The 23,126-nt window shown below is 42.1% G+C and overlaps 2 protein-coding genes across 3 annotated transcripts in view; one reads left to right on the top strand and one right to left on the bottom strand.

Moving 5' to 3' along the window:
• Positions 1-7,494, bottom strand: part of GDAP1L1 (ganglioside induced differentiation associated protein 1 like 1) — a 51,266-nt gene extending 43,772 nt beyond the window's left edge. The window contains exon 1 of one of the 2 annotated variants that reach the window (XM_032592562.1): positions 7,283-7,494. The gene's annotated coding sequence lies outside the window, so the exon portion shown is untranslated. The other variant, XM_030309560.1, reaches the window with a different exon arrangement.
• Positions 7,495-7,533: 39 nt separating this feature from the next.
• OSER1 (oxidative stress responsive serine rich 1) lies at positions 7,534-21,269 on the top strand. The gene is made up of 4 exons (XM_030309561.2): positions 7,534-7,662; positions 11,630-11,746; positions 14,661-14,774; positions 20,437-21,269. The coding sequence occupies exons 2-4, from the start codon at positions 11,670-11,672 to the stop codon at positions 21,122-21,124; spliced, it is 879 nt and encodes a 292-aa protein (XP_030165421.1). The 5' UTR covers positions 7,534-7,662; positions 11,630-11,669; the 3' UTR covers positions 21,125-21,269.
• Positions 21,270-23,126: the final 1,857 nt, after the last annotated feature.

The raw sequence follows: 23,126 nt of genomic DNA on the forward strand, positions 1-23,126 counted from the left end.
CATGTGAATGACTTGGAAGTGCACACCTGTCCCAGTGCCGTGCAGAGCAGACGAGGAAAGGTCAGGAGACAAGTTGTGAGAACTGCGGCACACGAGGACCTCATGACTACAAACACTAGCACTTTCCATGATTTTGCTCAGAAACGAAATCAGGCCAGCCCCATCTTGGTGGGCCCCACCAGAATCCATAATGCCTAGGGACAAGTCTAGGGCAGCCACATGGCAGTGGAGACCAGCAAAGGGGAGGGAACGCATCTGAACCACAAAGCTCATCTGCTGCCCCCTTCTCCTGCCCAGATGCCACTGTGTGTGTGTGTGTGTGTGTGGCGGGGGGGGGGGGGGGGAGGGGGGCGGGGAGAGGGCGGAAGGAGAAGGAGAGGGAAGAAAACTCTAAAATACTGCATATTTGTGCAAAACTGTGTATGAACCAGAAGGGAGGGAAGCCCCCCAGGACTGGGGAAGGATGGAAGTCTGAGCAAGGTGACACTGCATGAAACATGAAGTTGTGTGGTTTCGCACCCAAGAAGCAGCAGGCAAAATGTGATGCTGCTAAGGGGCCAAACGAGGAACCCGACTACTGTACAGGGGGACACAGAAGAATGAAAAATGTGTGTGACCAGGGGCGCCTGGGTGGCGCAGTCGGTTAAGCGTCCGACATCAGCCAGGTCACGATCTCGCGGTCCGTGAGTTCGAGCCCCGCGTCGGGCTCTGGGCTGATGGCTCGGAGCCTGGAGCCTGTTTCCGATTCTGTGTCTCCCTCTCTCTCTGCCCCTCCCCCGTTCATGCTCTGTCTCTCTCTGTCCCAAAAATAAATAAAAAACGTTGAAAAAAAAAATTAAAAAAAAAAAAATGTGTGTGACCAAATCACTCTGAACACGATGCCCCAGAGAGGCTGCCTGTGAACTCCTGGCATCTGGAGAAGCTCTGGTCTCCAGTCTGAGAAAGCCTGGTTGTTCAGCACTCCCTTTTACAGAGTGAGCTTTCTGGTAGCCTCTCCAAGAGAGTCACAGCGTCATCCCAGGATGACAAGGATGTGAGATGGGAAGGGTGGCAGGGCAAGGCCCTTGAGGACCAGCAGCTGGACAGAGGAGGAGCAGCTAAGAGCTAGAAGGGAAGTGGAGTTAAGAGGGAGGTCATGACTAGTGTCAGACAATGTTCAGAACTCAAGCAACATTAAAAACTGAGAAAGAGACACTAGTTTCGGCAAGAAGAAAGTTACTCATGACCTTGGCAAGAAGTGTTTCAGTAGGGATGGAAGTTGGGCTGCAGTGGGCTGAAGAGAGAGAGAACTGAAGAAGTAGGGATACTGACTATGGTTCTAAGGGGGAGAATAGGACAGGAGCCTTAGGGGGGATCTGAGTAGTAGGGGGCTTTGTGGGCTTGGGTTTTGTGGGTTTTTTCCCATTGATTTTGTTTTTTAAAGGACGGGGGAAGACACGGTATGTGTTTGCACGTATGGAAAAATGGAGTGAGTCTCCTGAGAACGGGGGCAAGATGGGAAGCAACGTGGTGTCAGAGTAGGAACTGGTCTTAAGAGAAAAGGGGAAGGCATGGCTCTAGAGACGGGCCCAGACAGAAACAAACCTCATATCCAAAGCTTCTCAGGACACAGGTGCACCTTTCTAGTGAAACCTTTTCTTTTTCCCTCAGGCAGAACTAGATGTTCATGAAAGTATAAGCAGAGAATGAAGAAATATTTTGACAAATTATAGCTATGCATCAATGCCTGAGAGAGAAGATTGGTTAAGAGACCATGCAGGGCAAGGAAAGAATTCTTGGAGCCAGGAAACCATAATCCAACAGTTCAAATGCAGAATAAGTTGAAGACTTATCAAGACTTAAGTTAAAAAACTCAACCTGCCATTGCCTAGTCAATTGGCAGATGCGGTAAAGTATGAACGCCTAAATAAATGCTTAGGTCAACAGCCTTGGAGCAGGGGCTCTTTACATTTTTGGCTGTTATTTTGCCTAAGTAATACATTGCCAGGATCCAAAACTCAGAACACAAGGTCCAGGCTGTCTCCACCCCAACCCAGGTCTCCAAAGGGCTGCCCCAAGATCTCTCAAGTTCAGTGTGACTAAAGGGAGCTCCTCATGTAGAGGCATCTCACTCCAGTCAGGTGGTGAGAGTAGACTTTAGCCAGACTGCCTGGGTTCAAATTCTAGCTCAGCACGTACTAACTTTGTGACCTCAGGCAAGTTACTGTACTTTGCTTTCAGTTTCCTCATCTGGAAAATGAAGATGATAAAGGTAATCTCGTAAGATTGTTGGGAGGATCAGACGGGGTTTGCAGACTGTAAAAGTACTAGCTTTTATTATTATCCTCCATCTAAATATCGTTTTTCATCTGTTCCCCGTCAAATGGATTCAGTAGGATTACATTAGAAATAGGCAATAATACCCATTCAGTGGCTCAATCCAGAAAGCAGCTTTTCATTGTCCACTTTTGCTCACATTTAATCTCTCACCAAAGCCTAATGTATACAACTTTCAATCTGCTAACATGCTCTCCATTCTTATAGCCACCTGCTCTTTAGATCACTGCCAACTCAGGATGGGATCACTGTGACATTCAGGCTGAAACCAGAGTAATCATTCTAAAATAAAGTGGTCCTTTCTCTTCTCTTCCATAGTCTCCCCGATTCTGAAAATAAACCCTTTGACATGGCCTCTAAGATGAAGACCCCTGGTTATGGGTCTGCTTTAGATCTGCACATTAAACCCCTTATGCCCAAAACTAAATTCACCCATTCCCCAAGCTTACTGACTTCATGGATCTCCCTCCCTGGTGAATGGTGCCACCTACTGGCCACTCATTTACTCAGGCCAGACGGCTCTCTGACCAGCATACCCAGCCAAGTGCGCTAATTTTAAATGCCAGGGCTCCTTAGATGCTTCTTCCCGCTTTAGCCATTGTTCCAGTTCTGGCCTTCATTTACATTATTTCAAATGTCTTCAAACTGGCCTTACATCCCCCTCCTTCCTCATCTGCTTTCTAAGAGGCTGCCAGAGTGATAAATATGGCTCATTGGCACATCACTTCTTTGCTTAAGGACAAAATGCAAGCTATTTAACACGATTCTCTCCTGGAGTTGGCTTGGATGCTCTCCATTCTCATCCCAGTCCCTTCTCACATTCGAGGTCAATGCCTGCCTTTCAGAACCCAGTTTAGACAGAACTTCCTCCAGGAAGCCTGGAGACATCCCTCTGCACCTCCAGACCAGGCTAGGCAACCCTTCTGGGTGCCCACACAGCACCCTGTGCCTCTGCTTACACACAGCACCCTATGCCTCTGCTTATACACAGCACTGGGCAAGCAGCAGGCAGTCACTAAAGTCTGTGAAAGAAGAGTGGGGACAGAGGACAAACAAGGAAACGTAACACACTGCAGTCCCACAGCAGAGACCAGGATGCAGCTCTCTTTCCCAGACTTCCAAAATGACACCACATATTTACTACCCACTACCAAGTTGCTTTGGTAACAGAAATATTTCATAACAGCATGATGGGGGAGATTAAAAATATTTAAATAGTTTCTGGCACATAGTGAGCAGTCAATGATTTCACTTGACCAGTAATTACTGCATGCCAACTCTGTGCCAGGCAAGAGTTTGGGCCCTGAGAATACACTGTATTTTCATCAACTCTAAGACACCGTCATTTTAAACCCTCACTATCTTTTGTAGGTATAATTAAGAAAAAAACCAAATGCTATCAGGTCACAACTGTCAATTATAAGACACATCCAGATTTTTAGAGTGCTAAACTGTGGGAAAGATCATCTTAGATTCAATGACAAAAGTAGTGATAAACAAAAGAGACAAAGTCTCTGTTCTCAGGTCCCTTCTATTGTAGTGAGGGGAGTGGTAATGAATATATATTGTCAGGAGGTGTTAGGTGCTATAATGAAAAATAAAGCCAGCTGAAGGGATACAAATTGAAGAGGCATTCTGGGGTAGCCAAGAAAGTCCTGCTGGGGAACTAATATGAGCAGAGACTTGAATGAAGAGAAAAGTTATGGGTAAACCACGTTCCAAGCAGAGGGAACATCAAATACAAAACACTTAAGAGGGAAATGTGCCTGGTGAGTTCAAGGACAGGCAAGTCAAGTGTAGCTGGCACAGTCCCAGACCCTGGGCAGCCAATTTCCTCAAGCCCAGTGTATTTTCTAGGTGAAGGTAAGTATGCCTGATCTACTTAGGGTGTATAAAGGGGAGATGGGTTGAGGCTAAGAAAAGTGGTGTAACTCAGTGATCAGTAAGTTGGGTGTACAGTCAGGTGGCCTAGATTTGAATCACAATTCTACCACTTACAAGCTGTGTAACCTTGGACAAATTATCTAACTGCTCTGATCGTTAAGTTTCCTCAGCTGTAAAATGCGGAAACAAATAGCAACTGCTTTGCAAATTGATTATGAAGTTTAAATGAAACAGTCCTTGTAAATCAGAATACATATGATCATTATCATCACCATCACCTACTCCAAAGTCATCTTAAAAATTACATCAAGGTAAGGAACAAATAAACTTATTTGAGCGTTAAAATGTTTAAGACCAGGGCGCCTGGGTGGCTCAGTCGGTTGAGCGTCCGACTTCAGCTCAGGTCATGACCTCACGGTTCGTGGGTTTGAGCCCCGCATTGGGCTCTGTTCTGACAGCTCAGAGCCTGGAGCCTGCTTCAGATTCTGTGTCTCCCTCTCTCTCTGCCCCTCCCCCACTTGTGCTCTCTCTGCCTCTAAAATAAATAAACATTAAAAAAATTAAAAAAATAAAATAAAATGTTTAAGACCCTGATTCCAGATTACCAACTGGTAGGATGGCAGCCACATTGTTGAGAAAATAATTTTTTTTAAGGTTTTGAACTTGCCTTCTCCAAAGTCATTTATTTATTTATTTATTTATTTATTTATTTATTTGAGAGGAAGTGCATGCACACGCAGGGATAGGCAGAGAGAGAAAAAGAGAGGGTGGGGGAGAATCTTAAGCAGGCTATCATGACCATGAGATCATGAGCTGAGCCAAAATCAAGAGTTGGATGCTTAGCAGACTGAGCCATCCAGGCACCCCCGAAGTTATTTTTTAGAATTGAAAGCTATCTTCCTATGTAGACAGATTGTTTTTGCAGTATAATTTGATGAAATTAAGTCTCCTCTATTCAATCAGTTAGAAGATACATGAAATAAGAAGTACTGCTAAAGGAATTTTATAGCTGCTATAGCTTTCTGATTGACATTGCTATGTATATTACGTTAATACCAAGTCAATTTCTTAAATACATATAAAGTCTGCAAATAAGCCCAGAGGTTTCTCCATGGCTAGAAAGACCCTGTGTTGCTAAAACAGGAGGCATATCTGGCTTTTTGTTTCCTCGATCACATGTTTCGTAGCTTCCCTCATTCGGTCATGAGGTACCACACAATGAGTCAGGCCTGTATGTAATGACTTGAGATCTCAGGCCATAGCAAGTGGTGTGAGTTAACAGACTTTGGTATTCCCAAGAGGCGCTCACCTTCCAAATACTCCCTGAGTAATGAGCCACATTCTCAGAAAGCATCTGACTTTATGATGGAGCTATGCTTACATGAAGCGCTTAAAACTTTTTTGGTTGTTAGTATTTAATGCCATAATGGATGGAACTAAGGTAGAAGGAAGAATTCACCAAAATTGTATTTAGCACATACTAACCTCAGGAATTGTGTTTGGCTTTGGAGATTCATTACTGACCTAGACACAGTTCTTGTCCTCAAGTATGATAGCTTAATACCACATATTTAGCCTTGATGCAACTCACCTCACAACTTCTGAGAAAAAAATGCACCACATTTCCCTCTCCTTTCTTCTTTCCTAAGAGATGTTGAAAAAGGGACAGCAGTATACAGACAGGCTTTTGAGACATATTAAATCCTGACTCAGTTACTTCTAGCACTGGGTGACAGGACAAGGGGAGCTAGAACAAGTGATCTGAGTCCCAGGCATCCTCATCTGTAAGATGGATAAAATTCCAGGAATATTAAATGAGAGAATATGCACATAGCTGCTGCATGGTACAGGGGAGCCATTATTATCAGCATCATTAGACCTGATGTTGGAACTTTACAGTTAGCAAGTTTTTTCATCCCCTGTCAATTATTAAACCTTTGGTATGAACAAGGAGAATTTAAAATGTTATACCCAAGGCCCACTACACACTTTATGCTCAACAACCTTGTACAATGACCTGTCGATTCAATTCCTAGACGTGGATCAGGCATTCCAAAGTCTGGCTGTGGTTAAGCTGGACAGACTGAACTACTTCTCACAGCCTCTCTAGTTAGGTGACTATACCTAAGGATCAGTGGGTGGGGATGGAAGGGTCCCATTTTGGTTCAGGTAACAACCCTCACCCTAGTGCTGGGCCACAACCAATTCTAACCAATTCTAGCCAATTTTATACAGGAAAGCGATATTTTCCACAAAGCCCAGGGAAATACAGACGTGGAACCGTGCCATGGCGAGTGATGAGAGAGGCACAGCTGCTTCAGTGTAACCAGTCCCGGTGGGGGGGGGGGGGGGGGGGGGGGGGGGTGGTTGCAACTGTTGCACACATCACCCCTTCTCTGCCTTTCATTTGAGCAACTGTCAGAGTCATACAAATGGAAAGATCCCTGAAAAATCACTTACTTGGGTGAATGCCCTATAAACCTTTTTGCAAAATTTAGTGTCTGTGTGTGTGTGTGTGTGTATGTGTGCATTTCTCCGTCGAGTTCTCAGATTTTTAAAGGAGTCCATGCCTGAAAAAGAGGGAGAGAAAGAGGAGGGGGAGAGAGGGGGAGGGGGGAGCGAGGGGGAGGGGGGGAGAGAGAGAGAGAGAGAGAGAGATTCGCTGATATATAGTCTAACTTCCTCCTCACTTAACAGTTGGAGAAACCGAGGCCCAACCAGGTAAAAGCAGATGTCTCAAGTCAAACAACAGGGGCACGAGAGCCATTCCAATTCCAGCCTCACATCCATAGCCCTGGCCGTGTCTGATACCTCCCCTCATCTCTGCAGGCCTTGAAAGATGTCCAGGGCACGAGGGCTATCGTCCGAGCTCTGGAGATGTCGCAGGCGGTCCGGTTCCTTAGCACCAAGGAGACTCAGGCCAAGAGCTCAGCGGGGCTCCGGTGCCGCGAAGATTCCCCACCCTGGTTCAGGCACCGGAATTTCCGTTGCCTTCGTGACTCCAAGGCGAGCACCAAGCGCAGGGAGACCCCGGGAAGTGAGGCTGCTGGGCGACAGCGAAGAACAGCGCCTACTCACTCACCTGACAGAGCAGGAAGCGGGCACGCCCCAAACGCGGTCCCCAGCGAATCCTCCTAGGACCGAGGAATCAGAGAAGAGAATAACAGGAAATGACGTAAGATGCACGTGCTTCCGAGAGGGGCGGGTGCGAGGTGTTTGAGAGGCTAGGCCGCCGCCTCGCGCTTGCGCAGCCACCGCCTACCGCGCTGCCGAGTCACTAGGCTAGGTGGAGCATGAACTGGAGGCGGGGCGTGTGCCTGAGTGACGCAGGCGCAGTGCGACCCCGGAGGCGCGGGCTGCCCCCTCCGCGGGTTTGGATCCGGGTCAGTCAGGCGCAGCGATCGGGGAGAGACGATCTGAACCGACGGGAGTGGATCGCCGGAGTGCCCCAGCTGCGAGGAGGTGAGTACCTGGAGGTGATCGGGAGGGGCCGCGGCACCCCGTTTCGCCGTGGCCGCCCGGCCTGGCCGCTGGCGGCTTCCTCTGGGCCCGCCCGCCTGTCGTCGCGTCGTCCCCCGGCGCTGACTGCCTGGGCCCGGCCGGGCCTGGGCCTCTCCGCGCCCCCTTGGCCGCCGCGGCCTGGCCCGGCTCGAGCTCCGCTGTCTCTCCCGTTCCCGCGCCCCCGTGGACCCCGCAGCGTCCCGCCCCTCCGCTCGCTCCCGTCCGGCAGTAGCTTCCCCTTTTCGCCTTCCTTGGCCGCCCTTTGCCCCTTCCCGCCCTTTCTTGCTTGTTTCCGAGACCCAGCCTCGTTGGCTGCCTCTTCGGCTCAGCTCCCGCCTCCTCCTGCATCCCTTGCGCCTCGGCGCCACTCCAGCCTCCCATCCTGGCTCGGGGAGTATCCAGCAGGGGCACCTTTCCAGCTGGAGATCCCGAGCGGACATAGCTTGGGCCTTCGCTCCCCACTTCCCGAGCCTCCCCTCCACCCCAGTTCTGACCTTTCCCCAGATCGCGTTTAATCGCGACCGACCCAGTTTCGGGGCGGGGGGGAGGGAGACAAAATTAACCTCGTGCTTTGACTCTAGCACCGAGAGTGTAGGGGGTGAGAGAGTGGGTAGAGAGAGATGTGTGTTTTGATCTGGGGGCCAATTGTTTCTACCAAGACTTGTTTGCGTCTTAGGGAGTTGCTGTACAGGGTTTTATTTCCCGCACTCCACGCTTACCCGGAGGCTGGGAAAGTTTCTAAATCTTTAACATTGTGATGACACGCTTACGCGGGGATCCTTTATTGATCGATCTCCGGTCTTTTTAGGGTCCTGGATGTTTGGACCTAGGCTTTGAGGTTCAAAGAGGTCTTGGTTAAAACTACAAGATGTAAATAAGATTGTGACACATGCTATTCGTTGAAAGTCAGAGAAAACCAGGAATTTGCCCTTTTGATGGAGGAACTTAGAAAATTTTTATTTGTCATTTTTGAAAGGTTTGGGAAAATCCGAGGCAAAGTTAAATTGCCCCTTGTGATTTAACTTAAAACAATACAAAGTAACTTCTAATAGGCCTTTGATCTCTTTGGGGATTGTTCCGTTTTCAAGAAGTCAGCGCAGTGAAAACGGCAAGAATGTCTTCACAAATTTAATATTAATGAAAAAAGGCCAAACCAATTATAAGTGTCCCGGCGTTAGTTTTGAGTGAATGGGAAGCTAGGAATACAGAGGAGCATTATGAGCCTTTTGTAATTACAAACATGCTCTGATTTAGCTCTTAAGATCATGTCTAAGACTCACTTTTGTTCTGGGTTAATATAACATAGGGAAAAGATGCCTAGTCAGAATATTGGAAATAGCTTAGAGCTTCATTCCTAAAATTTTAGTCTATAGCCAATTTTTATTTTCAAATAATCTTTTAGTGTGTCGACAAGAATGTTAACTAAGTTTGTATTAACATCTAGAGGTCACCTGCAGTGCAATTAAGTTAGCACTATATAATTAAAAATTACATATCTGGGTGCAGAGCTTTTTAGCACAATGTTAGGGCAGGAATGAGAGTCCAGTCCTTACAGGAATGGCGTTCACAGCCCTGTTATGTGTCAGGTTATCCTTCTGTTTTAACATCTAGTCTGGTGTTAAAGCACATGGTGGGAATTCTGTAAATATTTGTGGACAGAATACATTTCTGCCTGTGGAATTCAGCAGTGTATATTTAGATGTGATGTGTACTGATTTCCAGAGAGTCCTAGAAGAGGTTTTGTGTGGGGTCTTAGGAGATGGGGAGACTGTCTCAGATTGTTTGATTCTGTCAGGGCCAATAGTCTGAGCATTGACTGACTGGTCATAAAATAATTGAGGAAAACTATAAGCCAAACTTTAATTTAGTTCTGCCAGCAGGAAGAATTTGTTTACAATCTACAGTAGCACTCTTTTAGGTTCTGTGGAGCTTCAAAAATATTGGGATCTGTGATCTTTGCTCACCTCCCTCCCCAGATATGTAGGATATTATTGCGTATTTGGGGGAAGATCCTGCTCTAAATCCAAAAGAATTAGAAATCAGTGAAATAGGGAATTGATAATGTTTCCTCAAGTTCATATACTGATTAAATAAATCAGCCAAATATGTGGGGAGTGTGTTTAAATTTTTTGACTTAAGAAGTTACAGTAAAAGCTAGCTGAATTCTTTGGAGACTTTTCAATGTACGCCAGAGAGATCTGCCTAAAATACTTTCTTCTACATGTAAGTAAATAAAAAAGTGAAATGAAAGGAATAGTCTTAATTTCTTGTTTCTTTATTCTACCACTGGCACTACATGATTACATTATATCAAACATATTATGACACCCTGACCTTTGGAATATTAGAGGTCTCACAATAACCTCAAACTCACTCCTGAGAAATGAGCAGATAAGGAATCAGAGAAGTTACAAGGGTCCACAGAGAGGCACTGCTCCTTCTGAGAGCGCAGTAGGGAGGTTGGGGGGTGGGGGGAGGTTTGATGGGGTTAGCAGGTTAGAAATAAGGAAGAGGTAAAGTTAATCCTTTAATTCACAAATCCGCCATCTTTTTTTTGTTTTACCTTTTTTTTCTTTTTGATTCTTTGTGGTATGTTCATAGATACTAACTTGTTTATTTTTTTGTTCAGATTTGATATTAGCTAATTTATTGTCTTGAGTGAAAAAGTCAGGAAACTAGATTTCGAAGGATTTATTAACAGACTTCTCTGTTGTGTCTCTTATTGCTTTGGTTGGGCCCTGTTCCCCTTTTCTTTCTTTAAATATAAAAATCAAGGTGGAAGAATGGAGAATTCTCACTAATCAAACTGGTTGATTAAGTGGAGGTCATTTAATGGTGCCTCTACAGAAAAATAATTTATATACATATATATGTGTGTGTATATGTGTATATATGTGTGTATATATATACAGATCAGAAAAATAACATACATATAAATATATATGTATACATGCATATACATATAAATATACATATAAATTTATACATATAAATTATTTTTTATTATAATTACATATATATAAATTATTATTTTTATTATATATATTTATTTCCCACCTTTATCTTTTGGCTAACTTTGTTCTATTTATCTTTTTGAGTTGCAAGCATAGTTCATTTTTTTTCTCTTTCTTGTATAATAATTAAAATGCTTCAAAGCTAATAAAAATGAAGGGATCAGCCTTATTGGTAGTCTGGAATAATCAGTAATCATTGAAACATATTTGTAATGCTGCTTTCACAATGGTAACATCTTGATATCTGAATATGGATACTTAAATGAATGTGAATATTGATGTCTGGGTCAGTATTGCTTTAGAGAAATGCTATTGTGTGTCATGAAGTTACACTTAACGGGATATACTTAGGGTTGGACTACACAAATACTCAGTATCATCTTAAAGAATCGGAAGTGCTATATAGGTTGAGGTTTTCACTTTTACCGTATTTCTGATGCAAAGGACATTTTGTTTGTGGGTTTCTAGACCTCTACAACCAGATTTTTTACTTTCCTGTTAAAAAGTGTACTTAAACAGATTTCAGGTGATGTAGTTTCCAAAACTGTGTAATAGAATATTGGCATCAAGTATTTTTGGACAGTTTAAATTCTATGATAATAATTGAGTAAGATACAGAATTGTTGAATCACTGTGTTGTACACCTGAAACTGTTAATATAACGTGTCAACTACAATAAAAAAATCTGTTCTAATAAATATATGTTTCTGTATCATTTCATTTTTCTTTTCTTAACAAATAAAACCTACAGTCCCCTGTTGTCTACACTGAAACTTTTCCTTTTAGAAATAGAAATTTGCTTTTTCCCCCCCAACAAGCAGTAATAGTATCAGGAATATAGACTTTAACAAAAGGTATACTTTTGAACCTGCCTGTTTTCATCTTGCTCATTTTATTTTTATTTTATTTTTTAGTATTAACAGCAACATCCATAGTAGCGTAAAAACTTTCACAATGAAATCTGAAGCCAAGGATGGAGAGGAGGAGAGTCTACAGACTGCTTTCAAGAAATTAAGAGTGGATGCCTCAGGGTAATTAAATATGTAATATATTATTTGGGGATTGTTTACTCGATTTAAATAGCCTTTTCCTCTGAAGAAGATCTTGTTTTCTTCTGAAATTTCTCATTATTCATAGAAGATAAAAACATTAATGGTGTGACATTCTACCAAATTAATTTTGGACATTATTTTACTTATACAAGAAACTCTTTTTTTTTTTTTTTTTTTTTTTTTTAAAGAAACTCAATGTTAAATTTTGAAAAAATAGCAGCTCATTTGTACTCCAAGTTGGGTGTTTTGGTTTCCCTTAGCTTTGAGGAGGGTTCCCCACCTCTGTCTTTCATCAAAATTATCAAGCAGTGTCCCATCGGGAATTTCCTCATACGTCTCTAGGGAATCACCATATTTTTTTTTTTCCTAAAAGTGAATTGGCTCGATAGAAATCTGCAGACATTCTTGATTTCATGGGCTCTGATTGCTGAGCCTATCACTATGGAAACCTCTATTCATTAGGGTTCTGTCACTGAGATCAATAATCTCGGACCCTTTGGCCAAACTAATTAGAGCACCTGCAGACCAGCTGCTGTCTGAATGTTAATATTTCACTCTTTGCAAAATGTTCTGTGCTGGACTCTTTTCATCCCCATTCTTCACCCCAGGCCAGAAAAAAAATCTCAAATCTTTGATAGATAAGGAATATTTCTTTTCACAATGGAAAATAAACACTGGAAGCTGAGAGTAGAACACTTCCCAACAAGTAATAATCACTGAGATTTATTACTCACCTACTGTGCCCTAGACACTGGTTTAAGCATCTGTACACGTTACTTAATCCTCACTACTGACTTAGAAGATGGGTTCTGCTCTTATTCCAGGTTACTGATGAGCTATAGATGATAGGTCACTTGCCAAAGGTCACTTTGGTGAGAAGTGGTAGAGTCAGGATTTGAACCCAGACAGTTTGTCTCCAGAACCAGTGCTTTTAACAAGCTTCCTTTATATGCTGCTTTGAAGACAACATGAAGAGTTGTATACAGTACTTGGCACACAGTAAAAATGAAATCGTTGTTGTTAGAGCTGTTTGCTTACTGCTAATACTATTTGTTTTGGGTTTGGCCTGCCAAGTGAGAAGATTTGTGCTAATGGATTTGCACAAGAACTGCTAAAGGTGCTCACATTTGCTTCCCTGACACTTCAAATAAATCTCCTTCTCCACCCAGTAGCTTTTCCGATATGGTCATCTGCTGTTAAAATTGAACAGTACCTTTTAAGTCATTTTGGGAAACAAAAAGCAGAGAAACACGGAGTTCCAGATTATGGTCACGTTCCTTTGTGATATCTGGTATAGGAATAATGCTGGTAATGTACACACACACATATACTTATAAATCCCTTAATGTATCAATTCATATGAGTTACTCTTCATACACAGATTTCTTTCCTGGTGTTTTAGGAAGTTAGAACATAAAATTAAGCTATTTCATTACCCCTAAAAATTACCTGGGACATGGAACATTTAAAAAAAAAAACAACAACAAAAACCTTTGAAGATATCTCTCTTCAAGCCTGTGGTCAAATATTATATCTTTGTAGTGTGTGATCTGCCTGGAGTAAAATTACAGAAAGGGAAGGAGCGATGGAGAACATTTGAGAAAATCAAATAAGAGTAGAAGGGGTGAGTCATTACCATGACTAAGCAGAATAGGACTTGTGTAATGTATCATATGTTTCTAGTTGTTTCATATTGTTGCTGATTTACAAATGGGACATCTGAGGTCCTGACTCATAAACTAACCAAGCCTTGCCAGGAATTTAGCACTATCCTGTTCAACAGGTTTTGATTCCCAATGGTATTTGTTTTATCAGGACAAATTTCTATATATATATATTATAAAACAACATAATCTTTTTTATCTGATTATAAAATAATGCATTCTATTATAAAAATTCACAAAAACAAAAAGGAAGTAAAAATCACAGTTTATATTGTTAACATCTAGACCATCAGTATGTAATATCATACAGTATATTTACATAGTTGAGATCATAATACACGTGTAGTTGTTTATCTACGCTATTTTCTCTTAATGTTATTAGCATTCTCCTGTCATTAGAAGTTCTTTGTACACCTAATTTTTTAAAATTCCTAATATTCCATTGAATAGATGTGTTATCACTTATATAATGTAGTATTTTCTATTTTCTACTGGGAATTTAAGTTATTCCTAGTTACTTTTTATTTTAGATTATTTCAGTGAACATCTTTTTACTTTAGTAGATTAATATTTCCTTCTAAAGGATTTTTATTACTACCACAGCATGTGTAGCAGGAGCCCAGTGTGTATGTATGTGTGTGTGCATTGAAAAGGTCTGGAAGGATTTATACCAAAATATTAATGTTTTTAATCTCTGGGTTGTGAGATTATAGGTATTATTTTCTTTCAAATTTTTTCATCTTCTTTACTGGGAACCCATATTACTTGTGTAGTTTTAAACTGCAAAGATTGAACTGTCAGTAATATTTCAAGTTTATTGGTTGTGAAAAATACTCATTTTTAAGTTAGTCCCCTGAAGGTTTTGCCCGTCAGCTTAGTTTTCCTGGCTCTGATTGGCCTCTACCTACAATAAGTGGTCAGTGTCATGAGCATTCTCTGTGGACATAAGGCCTTATCTGCCCCAGATAAACAGCCTAAAAGTCTGTTTATATCCTGTTGCTAGTCATACTTAGGAATTACTATTTGGTTTGTGATTTTGCAACCGTGGGCTTTTATCATCCCCTAAATTTGGTTTTAGAGGAAAATTTGCTATAAAAGCAGCACTTTTTTGAGAAACCCAAATGAGAAGGAAGAAAGGTATTAATACAAGTTGTGTTTAAGTTGGTGACAGCAGTAAGTTCTCCTCCTTTCGGTTTTTTGTAAGCGGTAAACTTTGTTCTCCTCTTCAGGTCCATAGCATCTCTGTCTGTTGGAGAAGGCACAAATGCCAGAGCATCGGTCAGAACAGCAGCAGATGATGCCAAACTGAAAACCACATGTGCATCGAAAGAAAGTTGGCATGGGTGAGAGCGTCTTACTGCAGATGGCGTTTGTCCCAAATCCTTTATTTTATTTTTTTTCTAAGTTTAATGTTTGTTTATTTTTGAGAGACAGAGACAGAGTGTGACCTGGGGAGGGGAAGAGAGACAGAGGGAGACCCAGAATCCGAAGCAGGCTCCAGGCTCCAAACTGCACAGAGTCCAACACCGAGCTCAGACTCACCAACCACGAGATCATGACCTGAGCCAGTCAGATGCTTAACCGACTGGGCCATTCAGGCACCCCGATCCCAAATACTTTAAATTAGTATTGGACTTTCTTCCCTGAATATCCAGAAAAGAGTATGTTAGATACAGAACCCAAGACCCAGTGATTAGAGAAGAGCTGTTCTTAATGGAGAATTTGCTGAGACTTGCTATATGGCTTGGTCCATAGTCAGTTTTTTTAAATGTCCTATGTGTATTTGAGTAGAATGGGTCTTCTGTCATCATTCTTGGGTTTTCTTTATGTCCATTAAATCAAGCTTTTAAATGTATTTGAATCTTTTTCCAGTAATTTTTTTTCAATAGTTTTTTTTCAGTCTATCAGTAATTGAGACATATATGTTGAAATCTTCCCCATGGGAGTGAATTTGTCTATTTTCCCCTTAAATTCTGTATTTTTGCTTTATGTATCTTGAAGCTGTTTTGTTAGGTTTTTACACTGTAGGTTCATACCAGCTTAGAATGTTTTCTTTCCTGATGAATTGAGATTTTTAATTATATAGTGACATTCTTAATTCCTCCTAATGGCTTTTGTTTAAAGTCTATTTTGTCCAGAATTAATATAGTTAATCCAGTCATATTTTGGTTGGTATTTGCCTGTTGCATCTTTTTTTAATCTTTTATTTTCAACCACTATGTGTTTTAAAATTTTAGATGTGTGTGTCTCATATACATATGGCTTATTTTGTTTTGTTTTATTCAATCTGATAATCTTTTTAACTGCTCAGTTCAGTGCATTTATTTATTTTGATTGTTGATAAATTTAGACTTGTTTCTGCCATTTTACTTTATGCTGTTTGTCCTGCTCTCTGTTTTTGTGTTTGTTTGTTAGTTTTTTACTCTTCCTATACCTTCCCTCTTCTCACCTTTTAAAAAATTGTTTGAAATGGGTGTGGTTTTTTCCCCCCTCTACCACTTTTCCTTCTACTGGCTTACAAATTATATGCTGTGTTTCTATTCTTTTAGTAATTCGCCTTGAAATTCCACCATACATGCTTAACAAAGACAAAAGTTATTACAGTGACCCTCGAACAGCATGGGGGTTGGGGCACCAATCTCTCTGCAGGTCAAAAATCCATGTATCACTTCTGACTCCCCCAGACTTTACTAATAGCCCACTGTTGACCCAAAGCCTTACAGATAACGTAAACAGTCAACTAACACATATTTTGGATGTTTTATATATTATATAGTGCATTCTTAAAGTAAGCTAGAGAAAACAAAATGTTACTAAGAAAATCATGAGGAATAAAAAATACATTTACAAGTACTGTAAAAAATCCATGTATAAGTGAGTCCATGGAATTCAAACCTGTCTTATTCAAGGGTCCAACTATATTTTAATCCTCCTCCTTGTAATCTTTTCATTTTGACCTCCTGATGTCCATGTGTAGTTTCCCAATATTTTAGTTTTCTTGCTTCTTTTTAATCTCACAAATTAGGTTTTATTATTTAAATAAGCAGTGTTTGCTTAGTTTTATCTCATTTACAGTTTCTTTGCTCACCATTCTTGCAACTCAGACCTTCCATACAGGGTGCCTTTCTTTTGAAGTATTTCCTTCAGAAATTCCTTTAGCAAAGGTCTGTTAGTAAGTAGGGCCTCTTATAGAACTACCCATAGAATAAATTTGAATGGTGTCCCCCTCACCCTTCTTCCCTGTTGTATAACATCAAGTTCTATTGGTAAATATACCTTGCTTTGATTTATCTGAAAATATCTTTTTTTCATGCTTGTTCTTGAAAGACACACCTGATTTGCTGAAGCTGTAGTTCTGAGTTATTTTTTCTTAGCACTGGAAGATATTCATTGTTGATGTTGAAAAGTCTACTTTCAGTCTTACTGTTGTTCTTTCTGGAAATAATCTGTCTAGTCTCTGGCTGCTTTTAAAATGTTACAGTTTTGGAGAGTCTACAGTTTTGTTACAGTGTGTCTAGATGTGGATTGCTCTTTATTTGTCCTGTTTCAGGGTGCTGCCTGTATCTGTAGATCTCTTCTTTCATCAATTCAGAAAATTTCTCAGCCATTATCTCTTCAAAAATCACTTGTCTCCCATGCTTTGTATTCTTACCTTCAGAGCTCCAGACTTCTTGTTCTATCTTATGTCTCTCTCTCTTTTTTTAATTTTTTTTTATTTTTAACGTTTTTTATTTATTTTTGAGACAGAGAGAGACAGAGCATGAACGGGGGAGGGGCAGGGAGAGAGGGAGACACAGAATCGGAAGCAGGCTCCAGGCTCTGAGCCATCAGCCCAGAGCCTGACGCGGGGCTCGAACTCACGGACCGCGAGATCGTGACCTGAGCTGAAGTCGGATGCCCAACCGACTGAGCCACCCAGGCGCCCCTCTCTCTCTTTTTTTTAATATATAATTTATTGTCAAGTTAGCTAACATACAGTGTATATACAGTGTACTCTTGGTTTTGGGGGTAGATTCCCATGATTCATCACTTACATACAACACCCATTGCTCATCCCAAAAGTGCTCTCTTCAGTGCCTGTCACCCATTCCTCCCTCCTGTCCCCCCATCAACCCTCAGTTTGTTCTTTGTATTTAAGAGTCTCTTATGGTTTGCCTCCCTCTTTGTTTGTAACTATTTTTCCCCTCTCCCTTCCCCCATGGTCTTCTGTTAAGTTTCTCAAGTTCCACATATGAGTGAAAACATGATCTGTGTCTTTTCCTGACTGACTTCACTTAGCATAATACCCTCTAGTTCCATCCACATTGTTGCAAATGGCAGGATTTCATTCTTTCTCATTGCCAACTTGTATTCCATTGTACATATAAACCACATCTTCTTTATCTGTTCATCAGTTGATGGACATTTGGGCTCTTTCCACGATTTGGCTATTGTTGAAAGCGCTGCTATAAACAAGGGGTACATGTGCCCGTATGAATCAGCACTCCTGTATCCTTTGGATAAATTCCTAGTAGTGCTATTGCTGGGTTGTGCTATTTTTAATTTTTTGAGGATCCTCCACACTGTTTTCTAGAGCGGCTGCACCAGTTTGCATTCCCACCAACAGTGCAAGAGGGTTCCGGTTTCTCCACATCCTCGCCAGCATCTATAGTTTCCTAAGTTGTTCATTTTAGTCACTCCGACCGGTGTGAAGTGGTCTCTCGTTGTGGTTTTGATTTGTATTTCCTTGATGATGAGTGATGTTGAGCATCTTTTCATGTGTCTGTTGGCCATCTGGATGTCTTCTTTGGAAAAGTGTCTTATGCCCATTTCTTCACTGGATTATTTGTTTCTTGGGTGTTGCGTTTGGTCAGTTCTTTATAGATTTTGGATACTAACCCTTTATCCGATATGTCATTTGTAAATATTTTCTCCCATTCTGTCGGTTGCCTTTTAGTTTTGTTGATTGTTTCCTTTGCAGTGCAGAAGCTTTATATTTTGATGAGGTCCCAATAGTTCTCTCTCTTTTTTTTTTTTTAAAGTTTATTTATTTATTTTGAGAGAGGCAGAGATAGCGCAAGTGGGGGAGGGGCAGAGAGAGAGGGAGACAGAGAGAATCCCAAGCAGGCCCTGCATTGCCAACACAGAGCGTGATGTGGGTGGAGCTTGAACATACAAATAGCGAGATCATGACCTGAACCTAAACCAAGAGTCAGATGCTTAAATGACTGAGCCACCCAGGCACCCCTTACATATCTCTTTAACTTCTTTTACATTTTTCCAAGTCTTCAAGCCTCTACTACCTCTCATGTCAGGGGTAGGCAAACTTTTTTTGTAAAGCACCAGATAGTAAATATTTCAGGTTTTGGAGGCCAAGAGGTGAGATCTAAGGATACTACGTAGGTACTTACATAAGCGAGAAAATTCCTGCCCTGCCCCATTTGCCTGATGCACACTGTCCTGGCTGGTGGACATACTTTGTGTTCAGTTGCTTAGTGTCTGCGTGAAATGACTAGCCTGGCAATACCGGAGTCAGTTTTATCCTGTGCCCCAGTGGTACCCGGATTCCAGCATGCCCCTCTTTCCTCCAGAGAGCCCAGCACAAGCCAGACTGGAACTGAGATTCCACCTCTCAGGGCCCAGCAGTTACTGACAGCAGAGCCCCAGCATGTAGATGGCGGCCAGCGTGGGACCAGGCAGTGGTGTGACACATCTCCTGGCCGGGAAGGCAGGCACAGGGAGCAGAGGACAGGGTGGACTGTGTCCCTGCCCGGTCTCCGTGGCTCACAGTGCGAGTCAGCTGGGGGCCAGATTTGACCTGCAGACCACAGCTGGTTCAGTCCTGTTATGAATAATTCAGATTTATCTTCCAGTTCGCTGTTTCTTTCCTTAGCTCTATGTATTCTGCTGCTTGGCCCATCCAGTTAGTTTAATTTCAAATACAGTTTTTTTATTTCTTAAAGTTCTTTTTGGTTCTGTTGTCAGTTTTGCTTGGCGGTTTTGAGTCTCTCTCTTTTTTTTTTTTTTTTTTTTTTTTTTTTTTTTTTGCCTTTGCTCAGTTCTCTTATTTAAATATTTTATTAAAAGTTATATAGAATGTCTGGTAATTCCCACTATCTGAAAACTTGAGGGAGTCTAAATCTGTTTGTCAGCTGTTACTAGTGATAGAAATGAATCCTGGGTCACCTGGGTGGCTCAGTTTGTTGAGCGTCAGATTCTTGATTTCCACTCAGGTCATGATCCCAGGGACATGGGACTGAGCCCCGTGTCAGGCTCTATGCTGAGCATGGAGCCTGCTTGGGATCCTCTCTCCCTCTCTCTTTCTCTCTTAAAAGAAAAATAAAGGGGCGTCTGGGTGGCTCAGCCTGTTAAGCATTCGACTTCGGCTCAGGTCATGATCTCACAGTTTGGTTCGTGAGTTCGGGTCCCACGTCGGACTCTGTGCTGACCGCTCAGAGCCGGGAGCCTGTTTCAGATTCTGTGTCTCCCTCTGTCTCTGCGCCTCCCCTGCTCATGCTCTCTCTGTCTCAAAAATAAATAAAAACATTAAAAAAAAAAATGAATCCTAAATCTGCTGCTCTGTTTGGTAGTCATGACACAGTGGCCATTTGCACCATCAGCCTCACACAGTGGTCCAGAAGCTGCTACGTTCACGGCATAGAGCACAACAGTTGGACTTTACAGCATTTAGTGGTTTGGTGCAGAGTGCTTTCCCAGACCCAGTGGCCAAAGGTTCCCAGACCAAGGGTTGGGACAGGGCAGGTGTTCTGCACCCAGTGTTTGGCCCAAGAAATGCAATTAAAAACTACCCTTTACCTCTCCTATTTCTGTAGCTTGCTGATAGGGAGATGTTGAAGTTTTTGAGATGCCGACTTAGGCAGCTTGAAGATGGAGGTAAGCACGTCTCTTTGGGGGAAACTTATGACCCTAGACTCCAGAGGAGAAGAGGTAAATTTCCAGCTATCGCAAAGAATCTGTTTAGGGGAGCTGTGTATCCCAACATCTTGTGCGTTGTTTTCCTCTTAGGTCTTCAAGGAAGTCTTCACGAGGAGCAGTGAGGACCCAGCGCCGTCGACGTTCTAAGTCTCCCGTCCTTCATCCTCCAAAGTTTATACATTGCAGTACAATAGCTTCTGCTTCCAGCAGCCAGCTCAAGCACAAAAGCCAGACTGACTCCCCTGATAGCAGCAGTGGGCTGGGAATTTCCACCCCTAAAGAGTTCAATGCAGGAGAATGCTCTACTTCTCTCGATACTAATCATACAGGGGCAGTTGCTGAGCCTTTGAGAACTTCGGTTCCCAGGCTCCCATCAGAGAGTAAGAAGGAAGACTCCTCTGATGCTACCCAAGTCTCCCAAGCAAGTCTCAAGGCCAATGATCTCTCTGACTTTCAATCCGTTTCCAAGCTAAACCAGGGCAAGCCATGTGCATGCTTAGGCAAGGAGTGCCAGTGTAAGAGATGGCAGGACATGGAAGTTTATTCCTTTTCAGGCCTGCAGAGTGTCCCTCCCTTGGCCCCAGAACGAAGATCCATGCTTGAGGACTACTCTCAGTCGCTCCACACCAGAACTCTGTCTGGCTCCCCCCGCTCCTGTTCTGAGCAAGCTCGAGTCTATGTGGATGATGTGACCATTGAGGACTTGTCAGGCTACATGGAATATTACTTGTATATTCCCAAGAAAATGTCCCACATGGCAGAAATGATGTACACCTGATAGCAAGAAGCTCATTAATATGCTTTAAACCAATGAAGGGTTGTCAGAGAGATTTAGTTAATGGCAGACCTTGCGGCCACGTTGTGTGAGAAGACGTCTCCTTCTGCTCACTGTGCTTGCAATAAAAACTTTTCTTGGCATCTCAGTTCATCTTCATTCTTTAAACTTACTCCCTGCGTTCTTACATATGCACCAAGGCGAGCAGATCAAAGGAAAACCCCTCTCATTTAGAAAAGTTTCTGGGAGTTGAAGAAACCATAATTGCTTGACTGGTAGCAGTGGTTACATGGTAAAGGCCTTTGTAAAGCAGTGCATTTTTCAGATCTCTTTAAGATTTTTTAGCCAAGGAAAATGAAACGTTTCGTAACGGGACTGAACATTCGTCATGCTGTAGTCGCCAGCCCAGAATCTTAGAATTTATATGACTGGTTTAAACCATCTCTGAGTTAACACAAGTTGATTGTGTCTTTCAAGGTTTGTTAATGTTATTGTTAAGCCAGAGACCTAAGGTTTAGATTCAATATGAATAAACTAGCTGGCCTGCCCTGTATTGTTTGAGAGAATCATTAACCATCACCAAAACACCCCTGCTGGCGCTTGGCTCCTGGAGGCTGTGTTACCTTCGTGTTCCTCAGGTAGGCAGCAGCAGGGAGCGGGCTGCTTCAGTGGAAGGAGGGGGTGTAACGTTTGAAACTAGCGTGCATCTTCTCCAGCTCTGGCATTTTAACACGTGAGGCATGTTTCAGTGAGTTGTAACGTGGATCTCATACCTCAGTTTCAAATCTTCTGGATGCATATGATCTCTTCGCACTGCCCTCCTCCCTGGCAGCAACCCTGAAACTATTTTGTACGTGCTATATATCCTGTATTTCTGGTTGGCCATCCCAAGATTCCTTCCAAAATTTGGTTTAAAAAAAAACAATCCTGAGTTTCAGCTGGAGGATGAATCCCACTTTTTCAGGTGGCTTCCAAGTGGATTTTACATATACCAGATAATGTGTGTGTGTGTGTGTATATATACATATATATATATATATATATATGTATATATACACATATATATATATATATATACACACACACACATATATATATGTTTTGATTTTTTTTAACGCCTTTTTTTTTTTTTGAGAGAGAGCAGGGGAAGGGCAGAGAGAGAGGGAGACAGAATCTAAAGCAGGCTCTAGGCTCTGAGCTATCAGCACAGAGCCAGATGCAGGGTTCAAACTCAGGCATGGGAGATCATGAGCCGAAGTCAGACGCTCAACTGACTGAGCCACCCAGGTGCCCCCCACATAACTTAACATTTTAATTCAAACCATCCTAAGCATTCCCATCAGATTTAGTGAGACTCTGTCCAGCCATTTTAACATCATGTTAACAGAAAGTTTGTTTCATTTTTATGTAGATTATGAAACAAGTTTTCTTCTTTACTAAAACATCCCACTGACTGGAATTGGTTCAAGAATGTGAGGTCTGGGTTTCACACATATGTGATAGGTACTTGTGTGAGGTGGGAAGGGTATTGCCTGGAAAAGCCCTGAACATAAGTAGTGGGAGATCTCTGCTTGTTCCTAGTTTAGCATGAGTTTAGTGACATCTGAAGGCTATGGTTCAAGCAAGGGAGCACGATACCTTGCCATCATAGCCCTGGAAGCGGAGAGATTTCTTAATAATGATAAGCCGAAAGAATGCTGTTCCACATCCCTAAGGCAGCAGTTGTGAAACCTTTGGGTCTCATGACTCATTTACAAATTAAGGATGCCAAAGAGATTTTGTTCATGTGGGTTATACTTAAAAATATTTACCATGTCAGAAATTCAAACTAAGAAATTAAAAAAAATAATGTATTACTCGATTTAGAAGTAGTGGTTTTATTACACGTTAACATTTTTAGTTGAAAAATTAACAAAATATCTTAGAAGAGTGGCAGTGTTTTACATTCTTGCAAATTTCTTTCATGTTTGGCTTAACAGAAGACAGCTAGTCTCCTATCTGCTTC

Source organism: Lynx canadensis, chromosome A3 (genome assembly GCF_007474595.2).
Source record: "Lynx canadensis isolate LIC74 chromosome A3, mLynCan4.pri.v2, whole genome shotgun sequence".
NCBI lineage: Eukaryota > Metazoa > Chordata > Mammalia > Carnivora > Felidae > Lynx > Lynx canadensis.

What these genes read in the sequence shown, in the direction of transcription:
- OSER1 (XM_030309561.2), top strand. Translation starts at nt 11,670, where the DNA reads ATGAAATCTGAAGCCAAGGATGGAGAGGAGGAGAGTCTACAGACTGCT. An exon ending in TTAAGAGTGGATGCCTCAGG is followed by an intron (nt 11,747 to 14,660) that starts GTAATTAAATAT and finishes TCTCCTCTTCAG; the next exon opens with GTCCATAGCATCTCTGTCTG. An exon ending in TCGAAAGAAAGTTGGCATGG is followed by an intron (nt 14,775 to 20,436) that starts GTGAGAGCGTCT and finishes TTTTCCTCTTAG; the next exon opens with GTCTTCAAGGAAGTCTTCAC.